This window comes from Ambystoma mexicanum, chromosome 3p (assembly GCF_040938575.1).
Source record: "Ambystoma mexicanum isolate Mex_15411 chromosome 3p, UKY_AmexF1_1, whole genome shotgun sequence".
NCBI lineage: Eukaryota > Metazoa > Chordata > Amphibia > Caudata > Ambystomatidae > Ambystoma > Ambystoma mexicanum.
The window spans coordinates 316151983-316173530 of NC_090925.1; the positions used below are offsets into that span (position 1 = coordinate 316151983).

General features: G+C 45.3%; 1 protein-coding gene across 8 annotated transcripts in view; it reads left to right on the top strand.

Annotated features, from left to right (window-relative positions):
* Window positions 1-16628, top strand: part of UCKL1 (uridine-cytidine kinase 1 like 1) — a 378995-nt gene extending 362367 nt beyond the window's left edge. For all 8 annotated transcript variants that reach the window (XM_069650850.1, XM_069650854.1, XM_069650849.1 and 5 more), the window contains 4 exons: window positions 1372-1494; window positions 6474-6581; window positions 12129-12285; window positions 15827-16628. In XM_069650850.1, the coding sequence (XP_069506951.1) occupies window positions 1372-1494; window positions 6474-6581; window positions 12129-12285; window positions 15827-15903 (465 nt within the window). In that variant the 3' untranslated portion in view covers window positions 15904-16628. The remainder of the gene's footprint in view (window positions 1-1371; window positions 1495-6473; window positions 6582-12128; window positions 12286-15826) is intronic.
* Window positions 16629-21548: the final 4920 nt, after the last annotated feature.

The following is a 21548-nucleotide window of genomic DNA, read 5'->3' on the forward strand; positions in this document are numbered from 1 at the left end:
GTGAGGTACTATACAGCCTCAAATATGCATGTGCTACCATCATTTACCAAGCAGAGCCTCAGATGCTGCATTAGCCACCCAGTGGCAGGTGATCCGTCATATTCACGACACTGGCATGGGCGTAATTTGAGGGGGCGACATGGGTGTTTGCCCCCCCCCCCAACTTCAATAGCACACCATGTTGTCCCCATTCATTTGGTTGGGGCACCTTTTCTTCAGATGTCATGTCCCCCCCCAACATTTTCAGCTAAGTTACTCCACTGGACACTGGCACAATTTGCCTTAAAATGCATGGCATTACAAATCATTTTCTAAACATACAAATCGTTTCTTTTTTAAACCCCATCACTTTTTTGGTCAGTGTTACAGGTTGGTGGTACCTCAGCGGTGAATCCCTCGAGATACCACCAAACAGATTTACCCTTTCCGTCACTTGGTCCGGCGGGATTGCCACCGGATTAAAAGTGGCGGTATGAGCCTCCATGGATTTTTCCGGAATTACCTCTGGCGGTAATTCTGCCAAAATGGCAGTTTTTTGGCGGTAAGGTGGCAGAATTACCTCCAGCATTTTTCTTGAGGTTTTTCCTCCACCTTGCCTCCAAACCTATAGTTTGATGGTGCGGTAATGCAGCAGTAGTGCAGTGGTAACTCTAGTACCACTGCATTACCACCATGTTTGGCCACACCACCAAACTCATAAAGAGGCTCAAAGTGCTACATACTTTGGCCTGGTTTCTTTTTCACAGTTATTTCTTGTGAGAGAACTCCCAAGCCTACCAACAAACTGAAATTCCATCTTTTCATGTGTTATTATTGTTACTTGCCCATGTGCTTCAAAATGCACCTTTTGTTACAACTAGCAACCATAATTGCTTGGGTAGAACCGCAAAACGCCTCATGATGAGGTATTTAAATCATTTAGTCTTTTCCTAATACCACTTCCAAAATCTGTTTTTGTGCTTCTGTTGCCATCGTGGTAGGCGCATTCGTGTGCTGGGGGCTTTAAGTTTTTGACTGGGGCCAATGATCAGTGCAACCCTTGAAAAACTACCAAACTGAATATTATCCCCTCACCCCCCTGAAAACGTGTGTGAGTACCCTTGGTGTAAAGCAGAGCGGACTATAAACTAGGAGTACAGTAGTCACTTCGATGAGTAACTTTATCTTCTCAGAAGGTATTTGTTGTGCAGATGTAGACAGAAAGAGGTTTATAGTATATTGAGGTTGTGACGCTACCATCAATAGCCACAGGAATGCCCAAAGCCAAGCAGGTTCTAAGGGCACATTGATTAACTGTAGGTACCTCTGGAAATAGCATGTTCCTGTTTCTTAATGCTAGTGTCTGTTTTCTTTCTTTTGTGTGACTGGCAGATCACCGGAGTCTCTATCCTCCGGGCAGGGGAGACCATGGAGCCGGCTCTCCGAGCTGTATGCAAAGACGTGCGGATTGGTACCATCCTTATCCAGACCAATCCAAACACGGGGGAGCCAGAGGTAAGGGTGTGGTCTCTGTTCACTCACTGGGGAGCTGGGAAATAGACACTGGGGAGTAGAGGTAAGGGCGTGGTCTCTGTTCACTCACTGGGGAGCTGGGAAATAGACACTGGGGAGTCGAGGTAAGGGCGTGGTCTCTGTTCACTCACTGGGGAGCTGGGAAATAGACACTGGGGAGTAGAGGTAAGGGCGTGGTCTCCGTTCACTCACTGGGGAGCTGGGAAATAGACACTGGGGAGTAGAGGTAAGGGCGTGGTCTCCGTTCACTCACTGGGGAGTTCACTGGGGAGCTGGAAAATAGACACTGGGGAGTGGAGGTAAGAATGGTATCTACCCGTACACGGGAGAACCAGAGGGTTAGTGGGATCTACCAGCAGATTTGGGAGCCAGAGCTCACACATACACTGGAAGGCAGAGGGAAGGGAAGGATTGACCACACACATGCAAGCAAGTGTTAAGTGGGATCTACCCACACCATTAGGTGCACAAGTAAAGTAGGGGATCTACCATCACACTGCGAAGTAAGAGGCAAGAAGAGAGACTGTCTGCATGGGCAAAGGGCAGGAGATAAGATGAGTTGGCCGGCTGATAGACAAGGAAGCTTGAGGTATGATATGATATGATATGACATGATATGATATGATAGTTTATTTATATAGCGCCTATACACAATGTGTTTCAAAGCGCTTCAAGGCAAGGAAGGGAACAAGGGAAAATACAACAACATTCTTACAGGCCATGAACAGTAAGGATGTGAAATTAACTATCGTACTCGGCCTGACGACATTTCAGATAGTGCAAGTGCTAAAACAAAGATAAGGAAGGGAGGGGGAGAGTGGGAAGAAAATGGAAAAAGACAGGCGACTACCGTACTAGGCCTGACGACATTTCTGGTAGAGCCAGAGGAAAACAAAAGGTGAGGGAGAGGGGTGCAGAAAGGGAGGGGAGGAACAAAACAAGTGACTATCGTACTAGGCCTGACTACGTTTCAGATAGTGCTGGAGGGAGGGGTGGCAACAGTAAGGGGATAAGGGACAGACGAGGTTGCTATCATAGTAGGTCCAGGCACAATTCTGATAGAGTAAGTGCATAGAAGAAAGTAGGGGGAGGAGGGGAGGAGATGGGAAAAGGGAGAGGGGAGGGGAGGAGAGAACAGAGAGTAAGCAGTCAAAAAGAGTGGAGAAGCAAGAGGAGAGCGAATACAATTGCAGAAGTCAGTAGTAACACATAATGTTGCAAGCCAGGATACAAGATGAAGATGGAACAGCATGATTCAGGGCCACCATGAGTACAAGATGCAAAGGAATTTCAGCATGAGAGTTCATAAAGGGTGACACACCGTTAATCAATGAAGTCCATAAAAGTAAAATCCAGCATTGGCCACAAGACGGTGATGGTGAAACCAGAATGTATCAGGACAGACTCCACAAGGGAACAACACGGGGGGACCAGAGAGGGTGGGGATGGCCTGTTGGGGCAGAGGGTGTAAACACATGTTGGTGCATGCTTACCTGCTGTTTTAGCAGGGGGTCGGACCGTAGATCCTCCTGGTCCGAACATATCCAAACAGCAATTGCCCTTTTGTTTGACTGCCCTTCACTTTGGACACCCGGGCGAGAGACGCCCTTCATCTAGGAGTAAAGAGCAGGAAGGAAGAGGCAGGGCTAAGAAGATGGGGCGTGCTTATGGGAGTGGGCTGCACATACAAGAGATTCCTGATAATGGAGTGGGCTGCACACACCAGAGAACCATAGGCAAGGGGGTTAGCTAAACATACCAGAGAGTCCGAGACACACACACGCACACACACCTGCTAGAGTAACAAGGATAAGGCAGTGAGCATTACACTAAAATCCAGAGGCAGGCAAGGGAGTGAGCTACATACACATGGGAGCCAAGGGTAAGGACGTGCGCTTTGCATACAAGGGAACCAGTGATAATGGAGTGGGCTGCACACACCAGAGAACCAGAGCCGAGGGAGTGAGCTAAACATACCAGAGAGCCAGACACACACACACCTGCTAGAGTAACAAGGATAAGGCGGTGAGCATTAAACCGAGATCCAGAGGCAGGCAAGGGAGTGAGCTACATGCACATGGGAGCCAAGGGTAAGGACGTGAGCTACACATACAAGGGAACCAGTGGCAAGATGTTTGGCTACAAACACCTGATCAACAAAGGTAAGGGAGAGAGCTACACACGCCAGAGAGCTAGAGGCAAGCAGGTAAAGTACACATACCCTAGAGCCAAAGGCAAGGGAGTGAGCTACACACACCAGAGACCAAAGGGAGTGAGCTACCTGTACAAGATAGCCAGTGATTATTGGGAGGCGTTGAGCATACTAGAGATTGAGAGGTAAGGGGATGATCTACACACACACAAGATCGAGAGATGAGGGGCTGATCTACACACACACACACATGGATACGTGTCAGAGGTACGGAATAATAGTTTTAACCATACCCAGATAGCTATATCTAGTTGGTAACTGAATACTGCCCATGTGGCAGCAGATAGCAAAGGTGCTCTGCTGGCACAGACAGTGGCTTTCAGGAGGGACATACACAGAGTTTCCTATGTGATGCGTGCTATAGCTAAGATGTAAGACTGTACAAATGCTCTTTTGGGCAGGGTACAGAAACAGCATAGATTGATAGTCAGGTACCAGTTAGGATTAGGTTAAATGAGAACATAGAAACCAGGCAAAGTAAAATTAAATTATGCATTTGGGATTGTACTGTAGTGAGAAAGTGGTCGGTCCACTCATTAGAAACAGCATTCAAATCTGTTCTTCAACAGGGCGTGATTTAAAAGCCTCTCCCAACCTTCCCATTTGGAATGGAATCAGGGGCATAATTTGTGATTGTTTATTACAATGTCACTGACAATATAAGAAAAATAAATTATACACTTACAAAGATGTGACCCATCAATGACTACAAAAAGCAATTCTTGGATTTTGAAGCAGGGCCCTGCCTGGGCTGGGGGATTGACATGGTTATGACTCGGGGGATCAGGTGCCACCCTGAACCAGTGCATGGTAGGCACGAGGGTGGAATAGGGAGGATCGCCCTGTCACCATACTTTGGTCCCTGACACATGGCATGGTGCAATTGCAGTGGTGGAGCCCTGGGTCCTGGGTGTCTGGACTCTCCCCAACCCACTAGTCCAGTGGGCGGGCCAGCCTTGGAAGAGTTGGCCAGGCCCAAACCCCTTGTTAGACCCTGCGGGGCAATATCAGTGCAGCCACTTCCAAACTGTGAGAGCCTTGAGCCCCATGCGAGCAGACCCAAATCTCCACCGAAGAGATAACCAAGGGATAAGTTCATGAAATGTGCCAGATGTGCAGTGACCTCCATGGACACAGTGGTAATGGTTCTCAGCTTCCCGAATGTTGAAGGTTTAGTGAGGAACACAAAGCTGTCAAGATATTGATCCCCAGTAAGAGATTCTCAAGCCGTGGATACAATGTTGCCATTTCCATGCTTGTCCAGCATGTTAAGGGAAACCAAGTGTTTGGCGGACTTCCCCAGTGTGATTCCAGCTTCTAATTCACACACTGAATAAATACACCGAAGACTTCAGCTCAGCCTAGACGGCACCAGGGACGGGCGAAGGGGAACCAACTATCAACAAGGCTGGACAAGGCCTCTCATAGGCTTTGTCCAACCCTTGAGCACAAAGTAGCCCCAAGTGCACTTGGAGCGATAACAAACCACATCACTCACCTAATTACAAGTCGTAGGTGTGCCCTCTCACAGTACGTCCCACCAAGGGAAGGAGGCAAAACAGTATGAAAGCCCCCAGCCGTAGAGGCTCGGGGTGGGATGTAGGTGTTGGTGTGCCATGTTTGGAGAAGAGCAGAGGCTGGAGAGACAGAGGAGAGTTGACAAGTGGCAGCAGTGGAGAGCTGGAGGACATGGCTAAAGCTAAAAGGATCAAAAGAAGGTATTGATATCAAAGGGTGAGAGTGAGCTGAATGAGATGGTGGCAGCTGACAGGGAGAAAGTAAAGGGGACAGCTACATAAGGGGTTGAGACTGCGCAGAAAGAGGTGATGGTAATTAAGACGGCACAGGAGAAGGTGTTGACATCACAGAGTGAAAGCGGGCAGGAAGAGGTGGATAGCAACGCGGGAGAAGAAAAAGAGGAGGTGAGAATTCAGAGAGAAAGAGAACAAGTGATAACATCATTAGAGGGGTGACCACAAAAAGAGAAAATAAGTGAAAGTCCAAATGTGGTGTCAGGAGCGAGGATGCAGAAAAGCGAGGATGCAGAAAGAAGTGGTGAGACCCCAGGAGGAGCAGCTGACTACATCAGAGACTGTTAGCCACACAGCGGAAGTAACCTCACGGGAGACAGATTAAGCAGGAGGTATAGAGGCGCTGGAGATGTGCGCAGGGCAGAGACAGATGGCAGGGACATAGTCAGGAAAGAAAATGGCGCTGGAGGCTGCAAAGGTAAGCCAACGTGTACCATAGGTGCAAGCCAACATTTCTAGCCTCCTAATAGGCTGGCACCCCTCCCCGGGGTACTGATACACAGAGGCACCCTTTATATGTCTCAGCTATCTTTTGTTGGACACCATGTGCACTATTTGAAAACTCAATATTGCTTATGTGCTTCTTCCGAAACTAGGACGCAGAGATATGTGTGTAGTCGCTCAAGAGTTCCCACTGCATTTAATATTGAGGCTTCTGTAAATTCGCTGATTATTTCATCAACTTTCTCACCTTCTCTTTCTCTCATTGTCATTTTATCTTCTCATTCAAACCCCGTTTTGTACCCCTTGCTTCAATTTTTAAACTGACCATCTATGTCTGTCTAACTTTGTTTCTGGATCTCTCCCTACTGCCCGTGACTGTACACTTTCTCCTTGTCTGTGTCTTTTACTGTTGCTCTCTTTCTCTGTCTACCTCTCTCTTTATGTCTTTCTCTCCCTGCATTACACCCATTGTTCTCCTTCCTCCCCCTTCACAGCTACACTATTTGAGGCTGCCCAAGGACATTAGCGAGGACCACGTCATTCTGATGGACTGCACAGTGTCCACAGGTGCAGCTGCCATGATGGCAGTCAGGGTCCTACTGGTAAGTATGGAAATAGATAACGGACGTATGCGGAGGGGCTACAAGATTGCTGGGAAGGAGAGAACACGTTTGACAAGTGCCGAGTGAGCGAGTGTATGCTGGGCAGAATGTTGACAGCATTGTATTGTGGGCTGGTGCATCTGAGAGATTGAGGGATACTTGCTCTATGAGAATGCTGGGATGGATGAACACAGACTAGCGCTGAAAATGCTTGAGCATGTTTTTGTTAGGCACTTTTATCAAGCCTAGGCCGATAGCTTAGGGTCTAAGCGTTCTCCTTCAACGCGGGGGTAAGCCAGCAGATCGAAGGTTTGAATCCCGTCTGGGCAAACTGAGCCCCTCATCCTTCTTAAATCGAGAAATTGAGGACCCTCATTGGCTATATTAATTAAGCAATATACCCCTCTGTGGGAGAGCGTTCTCGGTCAGGTAATTACCCGGGGCCAGAGTTGCAGGGCGAGCAAAGTGAACCGGTAATGCTCTCCCATAGAGGGTATACTGCTACTAGCACTCTGGCATGCTTTCCGAGCTGCTAATTGTGAGGTTTTTTTAATAGAAAAAAAACATGCACAACAAAGTGGCTGTGTTGGACATAGCGAGCGAATACAGAGGTAGTCCTTTTTCCCTTTCCATGGTGGCCATTGGCATGGAGGAAAAAGCCCAGAACAGCAAGTGTTTCACTGGGGGGAGGAAGGGACAAGGTGGCTGCAGGTAAGTAGGGCTGGGGTTGGGGTGGGCAGGGGAGTGTGTGGGGTAGTTGAAAATGGGTTGGAGATGAGAGAAAGGTGGTGCGGGGCATCGGGACACTGAGGACTCATCTGCACTGTGGGGAAGATGGCGGCCTCCCGCTTCTGAGGAGGCTCGAAACTCGGGCAATACCATAAGGCATAGCCGTTATATTGGCTGCTAGGCCCCCTGACCTCTCCCTGCCGGGTGCTAATAACTATTATTATAGAGGTTAGAAGCAGGAGGAATGTAGCCTCATGCACTATTTAAACATCTGCTATTATTTATATAGCACTAATCTTCTATTTTACAGCTGATTTAGATGGTTTGAATCCTCGACATGCATGTAGAAAAGCCAATAAAGACATAAGGATTGGACAGGCAGCATAAACATGAAATGGTATATACACTGGGGGACCTTTCCCTTCTTCCGCCCACTAACGCCCACATTCTAAAGGGGACTGGATGGCACTGTAGACGATAACGGATGAGGATGGGCTTCTATCTTTATATTTGCTGAGATGCAATACCTGAACTTGTTTTCTTCCTGCAGCTGTTGGTGACCTGCCAGTAGCCTTTTTGGGGTGCCCGAAGCTGAAAAGTATGGCCATAGATAAGATACTGGTGCGAAGGAGGCTTAGCCATGCTGGTGAAGATGGAAGTAGCTTGCTTCCTTCAGCTGAGTGGTGTCAGCTGTGAGCATGTTGAGAAGCATAGTAACAGAAAACATGTTTGTGTCGAGGGACCAGGCTGGAAACGATAGAAGCAGGTAGCTCCCCTTTGCTAGGTGTTCTGAGCACATGAGTTTGCTTGCAAAGATGGAAACAGAAAACAGTCCTATGGGACTCGATAGAATGGGGATTTACCGTTGTTTATTTATTTTGAAGCTAATATATAGCACGCCGAGCCCGCAGGCAAGTCGTTGCTGGCACCTGTAATATTCCTGTAATATCGGGATATCAGGTGCTGGTAACGGTACGTCCGTTTCCTTGTATCCTGCCGAAATTACCAGCGGGATACCAGGAAACTCATAACGACCCTTATAGTCTAGGTATTTATTAGGCAGAAGACAAATAAGAGGAATTCTGTCCTCAACTAAGAAATTACACATCTTTTTGGTCATTTAGGAAAACATAAAGACCCTACTATTCAGATCAGACCTTACATTACAGTCACTGTAACGACCCCTCTGCCTCTACGACAAACATCAAGTATGCCCTACCAATGCAACCGTATCCAGCCTCTGAATGTATTCTCTTGTATATGTAATGGACCTCTCTTTTACTAGGTTGATGTATCCTTATGTAAGCTTCAGAAACGTGTACCCATCTCCGTAAATGCCAACGCCTAGTTGCCTTTGGGCTTTGCACGCTCTACAAATGTACAAATACATAAAGTAAAACTGATAGTGGAGATGCTGTGGATCTCTTTGTGGGACCCACTGATGGGGTGTGCCCAAGGAAGTCGCAGAGTTTAATTTATTGTTTGTTGTTACTATGCAAATGTGACAAACGGCAGGGAATATATTTAAATAAATCCAAGTTTATTATTCGCAGACAGTTTTCAGAAGTTATTTGTTGGTGAAAAGGCGAGGAGTACAGTGTGTCCAAAGCATTCAATAGTGATGGCGGGAAGGTTGTGAATTAATCAGAAGCTCTGGCATTGCTCTGGGCAAGCCTCCATACCGTTTTGCGTCTTGACATGTCATTACCCAAGGAAAAGACCACATGCAAATCAGGCTTTCTCCAGCCCGAATTGCTGGGTGGGACAGTTATTCCGAGAAGTGGGTCCTGAGCTTGCTGTGGGCCCAAACTTACTCCTCACTGATGGCACCCAATGAGACCAAGGGCCTCATTACGACCCCGGCGCTAAACCATGGTGCTATTAGCACCATGGTCCATGCCGGGGTCCGGCATGGTGAATGGCGGAATTACCGCCCCATTCCAAGGTTGGCGGGGCGGTAATTCCCCATTCACCATGGGCCCTTCCCATTTTTGCCCCATAGGGCTCAATGGGAATGGGGAAGGCGCTAAGTACGGTGCCGCAAAATGCGGCACCGTACTTAGCACCAAGGTCCCTTTGCGGCACCCTACTTTAACGGCTGGTAAAACCAGCCGTTAAGGTCGGGTCCCGCAAAGGGACCTCGTAATTAGGTGCTAATAGGTTAACGGCGCCACAGCCTTTTACGGCGCCGTTAACCCATTAGCGCCTGGGTCGTAATGAGGCCCCAAGACATGTCTGGGGTAGCTTGTGTTATCATGCAACAGGGGTGTGTCCTAGAAGTTTGGGCTGAATTGCTAATTTCGGGGTGGGACCAAGCTTTGTTTGCATACAGTCTTTACCTTTTCTGTAGTGGCATAGCACACAGTGAAATGATGATCTAGAGTCGACTTTCGAGGGTTGTTATGTGTGAGGAGTCAAAAATACGAGATGGACACAGAGGGATTGTTTTCTTAAAGTTTGTCATTTTATTAAATTAAACAGGGTGAGATAAACGCATATCTTTCCCTAACCCAACGAGTGTCCATGCCTAGCAAACTAAAAACTAAAGAAGGATGACCTAGTGTCCAACAATCTCTGACCCTCACACTAATACATACAACAAAATAAAACAGGAAATATCTGATTGTTCTCAGTTGAACATAAACATGGCGAAACTTTAAACTCATAAATGATGGAATGTACTCCTTATAACTAGGGTTGAATTATCCCTACTCAATAGTTCTCTTCCACAAAATGTCCTTCTCAGACTTAAAAAAGAACTCTTATGCAATAGTTCTCTTCCACACAGTTGGGCCTCATTGCAAGATTGGTTATTTCCATTCCCTTGGAATAGGCAACCTGAAACAAGGGCACAGTTAGTAGCAGTGCCAGTGCTTCAATGAAACGGCTGCCGGTAGGGGCCTGAACTCCCAGCAGGTCAGGCCTGCCAGGAGTTCCGGGCCCCTACTGGCAGACTCTTAGTTTGGCGGCCCGGAAAGGGTGCCAGTACGTTGCTACCTGCACCTTTATTTGCGGACCGCCAAGCTTGTAATAAAGCCCCAATGTTTTTTCCAGACGTCAAAAAGTAAATAAACAATCATAATTATTCTTTTATTGAAATGCTTTTGTCAGGCTAGCTCGGCCAATCTCTTTGGTAAAATGCTTGTTCAATGTATCTTCTTCAACATCTTTTTACCCAAACATATTTTGTTCAATCAACTGGTTCTTTCCTGGTCCACTCGCTTGCCAGGACTAACTCTAAAAGGTTAATTTACTGGTTCACTCTCCTGCCAGGAAGAAAAGCTCCTATCTCTACGGTTGATGTCTTTGGTGGCAATATGGCTTACAAGTCTCCCCAATTAGACATCTCATAAAAAGCGAGTTGTCACTTTCACCTTCTTGCTCCTTCTGAAAACCTTTTGGTTGTGAGCAGCCTCTTGGATGTAGGTTACAAACTTCCCCTTCTTGCACTTCCACTTCTTTCAACTGTTGGCAATATGGGTTAGAGGTTGTCCCAATGTGTCTTCTCATAAGAGGGAAATTGAGCCTTTTTGGGGTGCCCAATGCAGAAAGGTAGGGCCATAGATAGCATACTGGTGCGAAGGAGGCTTAGCCATGCTGGTAAGGATGGAAGCAGCTTGCTTCCTTCAGCTGAGTGGTGTCAGCTGTGAGCGTAGCAACAACATTTGTGTCGAGGGACCAGGCAGGAAAAGATAGAAGCAGGTAGCTCCCTTTTGCTAGGTGTTTTGAGCATGAGTTTGATTGCAAAGTTGTAAACAGAAAACAGACTTGTGCCAAGTTGTCATGCTGGGATGTATGCAGGTAAAGTACTTTTGCTGAGGGCTGTTATAGTGAGAATACTGTGAAGAATGAGAGAACATATCAGATATGCTTAAAGTCCCTTTACACAAGCACACTAGAAAAGCTGGAAATAGATAATAGACTTGTTCTGAGGGCTGGGTCATGAGCATGCATGAAAGATTAGAAATTGAGGGCAGACTTGTACTGAAGGGCGAAGGGGATGCGATATAGGATGCAATCAAATAAGACACCTCTGCTGAAGGGTCACAGGTTTGTTGGAATTAGATAATGGATCCAGGTTAAAGTGCCTTAGGCATGGTAGACAAAAAGCAATGAACATTTGCGGAAGCACCAAGCGCATGTTGCGAAAGATCGATGAGGAGCCATGGGGCAAAGAGTTTGGTGGGCAGAACGGAAGAAGAAAATAATCTTAAACCTGGGGCGTCCTACACATGCTGGGGAGGGTGGAAACGAATAGTAGAAATTCAGAACTGCTTTATGTTGGAACATGCTGAGTAATGAATGCAGGTAGACTGCGGCTGAGGGGCTTTCATTAAAAGGCGGTGGTGAAATGTTCATTGTAGCTCCATCGACCTGGAGGAAACTCCTGAGCATCACAGCACGACTCTGCCGGGTAAGGTAAGGTAAGTGAGGGTCTGACTTTGTAATGGCAGTCCTTTAGGAGGTATTGGATGTGCATTGTCAGATGCTTGTCGGTTTTCACCATTAGGGGGTCCTTGAAGCAAGTTGAGGATCACCGACAGAGCTTTGTGAATTTTAAAACGGAAATACTGAGCAATGGTGCAGGCCATATTCGGGAGCACCAGCAGAGGTTTGTCTGGTATTCATTGTTGGGTGTTTCAGTTTAGGATTGGGGTGCATGCTATTGATGTGTATGTGTCTCAGTAGGGGTGTGTCAACCTAGGACAGGTGCATCAGCGGAAGTGTGCGGGTGGGTGTGTTCTACAGCATTGCTTGCACCGTGTGGGTTACAAGGTCTGTCTTGGTCCCTCTTGTGATTGAGTTAATCTCCTACAGGATCACGATGTCCCCGAGGATAAGATCTTCCTGCTGTCCCTGCTGATGGCAGAGATGGGGGTGCACTCTGTGGCCTATGCCTTTCCACAGGTGAAAATCATCACCACAGCTGTGGACAAGAAAGTGAACGACCTCTTCCGCATCATACCAGGCATTGGTAAGTGAGATGCCTTCTCCAGTTCCCAGCACACCGATCAATCCTTCAAGGTACTCCGTCAAAGTGGTTTGTTGGGATCCATATCCAGATCTCGACATGCACAACCCCGACATGCAGAATCACAACTTTGCCTTATTTTCTTTTTAAGCGGGTGGTCACCAACTTCCTTTGTGCTTCATCTATTGGGCAACACCAGCCTTTTGCACACATTTGATTCTATAACAAAGCACCTTCTGAACTCTACACAGGGGCGAGGGACTACACAATCCCTATTATTGCACCAAGGGCCATCCGTCCTATACAAGTCTTTTGCTGACTTTGACCATCCTGGTTAGTTTGTGGAATGGACACTATCGGATTTTTTTTCGCTCTATCTTCTGAAATGTAGGATCTGAAAGAGAACCTCTTCTGACTCTTATTCCATCCCCTTTATGACTCTGGGAACTTCCCTGTTCTGGCCCCATGCGCTCTCATTGTTCTTATTCTTGAGCAAAGAATGGCTCCCTTTTTACGATTAAGGGCAGCTCCTGCAACAAAAACCTCACCACAGAACCACTGTGGAGCTCAGTTTGCCCCTAAACATATGTTGACAGTGGGGGCCCTTACATTAGCACTGCAACGTTAATGGCTCCCCACCGCCAAAATTTCGTCCTTACGCCATTTTTTACCCTGCACTTTTGTACTTCACCGTGCAAATTGAGACAGCGCTGCCTGACATGTTCGCATGCCAGGCAGCGTTTACTTTTGGCAAGCGGCGCTCACAATTACAATCGCATGTCAGTCAGGGTTTAAAATAATTTGTGAAAACTGCTCACCATGCAAGCATGATAAGCAGTGTTCGCAATTACAATGAAACCCTGTCGACATGCTTGCATGTCTGGCAGGGTTTTATTGTAATTATACACACTGCCTGCTATACTACAATGTATCCCTGTAGGATCTGCCTGCTTTATGATGCTGCATAAAGCAGCCAGACTCCTTAGTGATTGCCAGAATTTGCAACAGCATATAGATGCATGCCAGCGCAAATGCTGGAGCATTTGTATGGCGGAGAGGAAGGAATGTGTCAGAAACTCAAGTTGCGTTCCGCCCCTCCACTCTGTGTTTATTGGCATCCATTGTGTGGTGCATTCTGCGACAAACATATTGTACATTTAAGGCAAAGATCTGCAACCTGTCTCTCCAGGTATTTTGGACTATGACTCCTATGATCATTCACCATTGACTATGCTGGCTAGGGCTGATGTGATTTGTAGTTCAACACATCTTAAGAGCCAAAAATTGCAAACCCCTGATTTAAGGAGTTTGAATAAAAATGGTATGCTCCCATTAGAACGCAAACTTGTAGGCCTCAATGTAAATATAATAGAGACTTTCCATGTTGAGCGGTCAAACAAGCTTTTTCCGTTCGGTAAAACTGTGCTCTTTTTAATGAACCACTAAAGCTTCCCCATTGACAAAGACGACATCAGAGATTCAATCATGAAACTGAAGCACTCGCATGCAGCGCGTCCTGATGGGCTAACAAACTGGTCCGTATTCATTTCGGCTTTATTCGATCATATTATTGCCGATGGTAACTTACCTCCTTCCCGGACCACAGCCATCATCGTCCCTATATTAAAAAAAGGAGATAGAGCTGACCCTGTAAACTACAGGCCAATAGCATTGCTAGACGTGATTGGTAAACTCTTTGCATCAAACCTCCAAAAACTGCTGACAAGGCGGGCCAATAAGGCAAATATCATGGACTCAAGACAAACACGGTTCACAGAGGGAGTTGGCACTGAACTCAATCTTTTCCTCCTAAATGTTTTAAAATACAAACCTTCAAAACTAAATCCAATCTGTATTGGCATTCATTGACTTACAACAGGCCTTTGACAGTGTGAGCAATTCGAAGTTATGGGCTAAACCTCGTGTCTGGGGATGTCCTACATACCTGCTACAAGCTGTAGAGGCTTCCCACACCAACACTGCCATATGGATCAGGCTTAACGTTCACAAGAACTTTCAAGAGAGATCAAGACTGAGAGAGGTGTCAAACAAGGATGCCCATTAGCGTCAATACTTTTCAACCTGTGGTTGGCAGACATGGCAATAGCTTTAAATGCGGCAAAACGTTCCCTCTGAAGATCAGTGGCCAGCCCATTTCTTTGATCATTTATGCTGACGATCTAGTCCTTTTGACCAGACACAAATTGGGTTGCAACGGAAATTAAACACACTCCAACAATACATACATAAAAAGGAGCTGGTGATCAATATCAAGAAATCTAAAATTATGAGATTTGGGCACCATAGTGGAAAAAAAGGAATGATATTTAAGTGGAAAGTAGGCTGTGAACACCTGGAACAGGTAGAGTCGCTCCGCTATCTAGGCATTAGATACAACAAAACAATTGGAGAAAGGACCTGGTGGCTAGAACTGCAATCGAGAACGAAAATGTTAGCAACACAGGGTACAATCATACATGAGAGATACAGAAAATGTACCATGGCTCCGATAATCACATTCTATAAACAGAAAGTGGTTCCCACTTTAACATATGGAGGAGAAACTGGTTTAACTCTTTCATGGAAAATATGCAACGTTTTAGAGGGGAATTTTTGGAAAACAACTTCGAAATTGCCAAGAAGTTTACCATGGCAAATGCTGTAATCCTCTACAGAATATTAAAACATCTGCAAAAAGTGGCACGACAAATGTGTGGGTCATTTGCAACATTTGGATATGGCGCTAGAGACTTTGATTAACAACCAATGTGCAGTGAAACGTAAACTCAGAACACAAGACTGGATTTAAACTCTGCAGCAGAGAACACAGTACAATTTGTTGTTAGATTTGTCATTTGAAACTCGTGCACTAAATGCAACAATGAAATACCTGATGAAGTTCCCCAGTGGATATCATCACAATCAGTTCTTGCGTTTAAGATTAAACCTATATCCTACAAAAGAGTAACTGCACACCTGAAAACAAAATGCTTGCCCTGATAACTTATGTCGCTTCTGTAAACAGCTGGAAAATATTCAATCAATTAAACAATCTGTTGACGTCCTGTCCGGCGTTAACTTCAGAGAGAAAAAGTTATATGAAAACATATGTCAGTGATGTAAATAACTTATCATTAGATGAATGGTGGAGTTTATTTCTGCTAGGAGAGAACCCAGCACGCATATGTGCAGGTGATGAGTTTTTAGATAAGATATTACACAACAAAGATGGTCACAAATACACATTGAGGAAACATTTTATTCGATTTCCCGTATATTTTTAATTGACTGCAAACACAAAGATGGAATGTAAATATAAAGTCCAAATGTGATTTGATGATTTAATTTTATGTGTAAAAAGTCTGTAATAAACTAAATCACAATATAAAATAAAAAAAATCTTCCCCATTTGAAATCAGTGGAATGAGGTGCAAATCCCCTCCTCTAGGTACCATTTCCACAGCTCTGTGCACCTAGAAGCTGCAGAAATTACTTAAGTTGCCCTATATAACACCACTTTACATTCCATGTTTTTCTCATACAGGTAATTTCGGGGATCGCTACTTTGGAACAGACGCTGCAGTGTATTGGAGCGATGAAGAAGACCCCCCAGGAAGCTGATATTACCACCCTGCCCCCTGCCTTCATATTACTGTTCTTCTCTTAGCCCTTCCTTGACTGTACTTGCACCTTTTGCTTGATCCCAAGCCTCGAGCCTTGCACTCTATGCCTAACCTGTACTTTTGCAAAGATTTAGACATAAGTTTGCCGGTCTGGGAAAAGTGCTGGTAAAAGTGGCAGTAAATCTGTGACCAGCACTTTAACTGGACCGGCAAACTAAAGATTTGCCGGTGGGGGCTACTTGATTTACCTCCAGCCCAGAGCTGGAGATAAATCATGCCCCCACTGCCAGAAAACAGCTGGTATTTCCGGTACCAGTGTTACCGGTGCCGGAAATACCGGCAATCCCCTCCATGGAGTCCTACGGGACTCCATGAATGGGGATTTACCGCCATTGCCGTCACCTTTTATATCCCGGTAAAACCGGGATATCAAGTGCCGGTAATGGTAGGCATGTTTCCCTGTATCCCACCGGAATTACCAGCGGGATACCATGAAACTCGTAATGACCCTTATAGTCTTGTTATTTATTAGCCAAAAGAAAAGAGGAATTTTGTCCTCAACTGATAGTGGGGATGTTGTGGATCTCTTTGTGGGTCCCCGCTGATGGGGTGTGCCCAAGGAAGTAGCAGCGCTTAATTTATTGTTTGTTGTTACTATGCAAATGTGACATATGGCAGAGAATATATTTAAAGAAATAAAAGCTTTATTCTATTTGAAGAAAAGTCTTTTTATTATTCACAGACAGTTCTCAGAAGCTATTTGTTGGTGAAAAAGGAGAGGAATACAGTGGGCCTCATTACGAGGTTGGCGGTATCCCGCTGATGCTACCAGCGGTTTGCCGCCAACCTCATAACACTGTTTCTGCCGCCTGATATCCCGGTGCCACCGGGATATTACAAGTCCCGGCGGCCCGGGATGTCAGGCGGCGGGAACTGGAAGTCCCCATTCCAGTAGAGTCCTATTGGACTCCACTGGAATGGGGACAAGGAATCACGGCACCGTTGCCAACGGTGCCGGTACTTCGGTGGAATCCATGTCTGCATCATGTCTGCATCAGACCTGCCAGAAGCACCGGACCCTGCAAGCATACTCTTATTTCCGGACCGCCAGACTTGTAATGAGGCCCAGTGTGTCCAAAACATACAATAGTGATGGCTGGAAGATTGTGACTTAATCAGAAGCTGTGGCATTGCTCTGGGCAAGCCTCCACGCCATTTTTCAGCTTGAAATATCATTACCCAAGGGGAAAGACCAGATGCACTTTTTCCAGCCGGAACTGCTAACTCACATCCATTATCCATGAGATCACAAGCAACCCCAGACATGTTTTGCCTCGGTTTTTCTAATTTCACCCTGGGTGGGACAGATATTTCGAGATGTCGGTCCTGAGCTCGATGTGGGCCCAAACTTACTCCTCACTGATGACACTGGGGTTGCTTGTGGTCTCATGCAATAGGAGTGTGTCCTAGCAGTTTGGGCTGAACTGCTAATTTGGCGGTGGGACCAAGCCTTTTTTGCATATGGTCTTACCCTTTTCTGTAGTGGCATAGCAGACAGAAGAATGATGGTCTAGAGTAGACTAGACTCTAGAGGGTTGCTCAGAGCTATGCCAGTGGTAATGAATATTTCAAAACCATCCAGACATCAATCATGAATTTGACAAAAGTGTTCTTAATGAATGTTGAATGGTCAAGTGGTCTCTTGATCATTGCTCAGTCGTGCAGGAGACCTGACTCAGTCCTGGCAGCGCAATATGCATCCCCTTCTGTAATGTGCACAATTCACTGCCATATTGGCACCGTACCGGACTACAGCACCCTTTAGATAAACCAACCAAGACACCCTCACACAGCTTCATAATTCCCCTCCCAACGGACGACAAACAGAACACTACACTTCCACAACCACCTTACATAACACAGCCTTGGTTAAAGCACCCTATCAACATGGGCACAGACGGTCTCCCTTCTGGACACATATGCCTTAATGCTCTTGAGTCCAAACACCTAGAAACTTGCCAGGATACTAGGAAAGAGCACCAACCAAACCCATGCATTCTCTTTCAAATCTGCCAGAGACCATGCCTATGCCAGCTGTACCTGGTATGAATTCCAATGACCTAGCATGCAAATCACACATCAAGTGTTATGTTTCACAAGCTGTGTTCGGAAACACGCGTAGAAAGATTGAGTGGGCCTGCCGGAAAAGGGTCTCTTGTAAAATCCGTGCAAACATCAGTGACAATTTGGAAGGTGGAGGAACATTTTAATTTGATTTGCCTTTACTTCATTTACTGCATCCTCAAACAGCAGCTAGTAAACAACATTGACGCAGGATGTTCTTGAAGCAATTGACATGTATTCATCAAACTCTTGAAAGCCTTCTCGTTGTCAGGTCCGGAGGACTAGATCTGTTTTTACCTCCATAGGTCATCAATGGCCATTAGGCCCGAGCCATGAACCAAACTTGAAAGTGAAAGCAAACTACTAATGGGTACCTTTCTCCCAAAGAGTAATCATGTTTTGAAATGTCATCAAGACGCAGACTGTTTCCGAAAACGTTTTTGCATAGCCAAGAGCCTGCTTTGGACCTCTGCACCAACTCTGTCACGCTGTAGATGTCGCCACTGATGTGGTATTCTCAGTACATATATTGCAACGCTAAGGTCCCAAGATTTAGGTACCTTTTTCCAAAAATGCAGACATCTGTATTCTCTTTCATTCACTTTATGTTCTAGAATTATCAAGTACAAGTTTCAAACACACCTGAAAGAAATGAAAAAACATGTTTTGTCGTTAGATTGAGGTCCCTTTTTGAAGTCGTGTATAGCCAATGTACCTGTACCCTGTTTAAAAACTTCCCCCAGACTTCCATAATTTGCACGTTCAAATCTAATTCACAGCATGCAAAGATGCACACAAAGTAAGCTCTGAATAGACATTTTACAAATACGATTTCTTTGGCCAATCCCCAGATTTTTAAATACCCTGCAATCTTCCCACTTAAATGAAATGCCGAGACGCCATAGAACCACACCAGCATGTTGGATCAGTCTCTTTGCCTTTCTGGTCCAAGACTCACCTGGCCAATGACTGCTAAGAGAGATGGAGAAAGGCTTGATACAGGAAGTTAAAAGCTAATCCACTCCTGCTTTATTGATCTTCCTTCTCATTCCCTTCATATTGCTTCTGTGTTTCCCATCCCAAAGGGGAGGCTGACTCGAGTTATGAATATAACCTTAACATGATATACTTATTTTTAACAAAGTATTACTCCCTCTTGGAAAATAACCTACTTATTAAATCTCCCCCAACCAAAAATGTCAAAGAAATTAGCTTAAGTAGCAAAAAGCATTGTTCTCTGTATCTTATTTACTTCCCATAAAGATGTATATTTAGTATGTGGTACTCTTTTTACCGAACTACTACTTCTCAATAACATGTACGCAAAAGGATTCTTTCTCACGTAATAGATTGTATTCCAATGTCATTGCTAACTGTAAGGAAGTCATGGTGGCAACAGTAAAGACAGACACATGTGATCACAGTTCAAGGGTGTTTATCAACTGTAAGCATGTTGGAAAAACACAGAATCTAAACCTAAATCCAAGATGGGAGCAAGCGTTGACCACCAAATGAAAATAAGGCAGTCCAGTGGCGTTGTGTCAAATAAAAAGGGCCTATACTAACAAACCTATTGCCAAACCTCCCAACTAATACAAAAAGGGTGTGGGATAGTTTTCAAGAAAAGAAATAAGTGTTCACAAATATTATGTCAGGATGCAGTAGCTTGGGTCTCCCATCCCCACGTTTTGAGCACGGAGTATGTGGGATCTTCGAGCACAGTACACTCTCGAGCTTCTCCAGCACGAGCCAACAGATCCGCTTGCAGCTATCAGGGCCATCACTTGAAAGTCTCTTGCCTTCGAGGGCCTGACATATTCAATTAACAAAACAAAAGTTCCTTCAACAAATGAAAGTTTGTTTCCTGGTTTTACTTAGGGTGAGGATTCTTCACCCCTGGGTCCCCCTCTTCCGGGCGCTGCCCCCTCTTTACTTTCAGCCTCCCTCCTCCAGGATCACTATTGCTTTTCCTTCATTCGCTAATCTTAATGTTTTTTAAAACAGTTCCAGTGGAAATCCTTGGGTTCATCTTTGTCAACACACTGTTTCTTGGGACTTTAGACTTTGCCCCCCTCTCGTCAGCATCCCTCTTCCGGGTTCACTCTTGCCAACTTCATATTCATATAACATATACACATATAATGCTTCATAACATTTACCTGCTGGAATAATTCTTTCATTGTGTGCCGAAGAGCATTCGAGCGTGTACAAAAAAGCAAACTTTTGTGTTTAATAAGAAGTCTTACAAATGAGCTAGCCAGATGAGTCTGGCATTTGGTCGCCCCTTTTCAGTCTACAATCCATTATAATGGAATTGCCTACATGACTAGAAACAGCAGGCAATGGGCTAAACAATGCCACCAAGATGTGATATGCAGGCCTTTCCATATAAAACAGCACAATACTAGATGATGAAATAACATGATTTGCCCAGGACCACTGTATCATCTGCTGGCAAATCGAGATATGAGCCTCACAACTGTAGTTCCACAGTCTCGAATACAACTACCTGATCACGCCTACCAACTAATACTTGATGCTCTTTATTGGGAGTAGAAGCCACTTTTTTCAACCCCCTTTTAGAGGATCCGAGCTCTAGATGTACAATATGTATATATGCTAAATAATGTTTTAGAACTAGTGCAGTTCCACTGGAGCACAATAAGTGTTACGATCACCAAAATATATATACACTCATATGTTTGCCATCCTCAGAGAGCACACAGGCTGAGTTGGCCTAGTGTCATGAGAGGAAAAGGGCAGTGGATATGGAAAGGGAAATGCACACAAGATCACACAGTGAATAGCTTTGTGTCAAACAACATACACTCCGGAACCAAGATGCATGTACACTAAAATGCAAGATGTGCAAGAAGAACGTGATAAGAAAACAAATATATGAAAAGGGATGTTCATGTAGAAGTTTCTTATGATTACAAAGAACGTCGGCAAGCCCTTCACCCCCAATCGTTGTTACAGGGACTGTCAGTGCTAAGCCCACTTACAGGACAAGCAACGAAAGGATCTGTGAGGTATTGTATAAGGTAACTTAAAGACAATACTCACAAGGACGAGAAATACCACCTGAAATGTCAGCTAAGCCCACAAACCCTGTAGATCAACGAGGGACCCAGGATGACTATGACAGCAAAGGGAGGATAACTTAATACATTAAACTCCTGACAAGGAACAAGTTGGACTAGTGATAACAGAATAGTGAGGAAAACACAGACATTCACACATGGTCTGGATACAACAGCACAGTACACCCAACAATCAATACAGAACAAAAGAGGAAGTTCAAGGGAAGTCCAGGAACAGAATCCAGGAGAAAGTAAAGGAGCAGGGAGAACGTAATTAAAATTTCAAAACGTCCCCCTCCCCAGCCAGGAAAGGAAAGGAAAATGGGACAAAATAGTAAATATATAAACGAGGGGTGTCCAAAGGATAAAGGTTACACTGCAGAATAGGGTCAAAGGAATACAGAACAGAAACGGCTGCACAGGAAAAGGTAAGCAC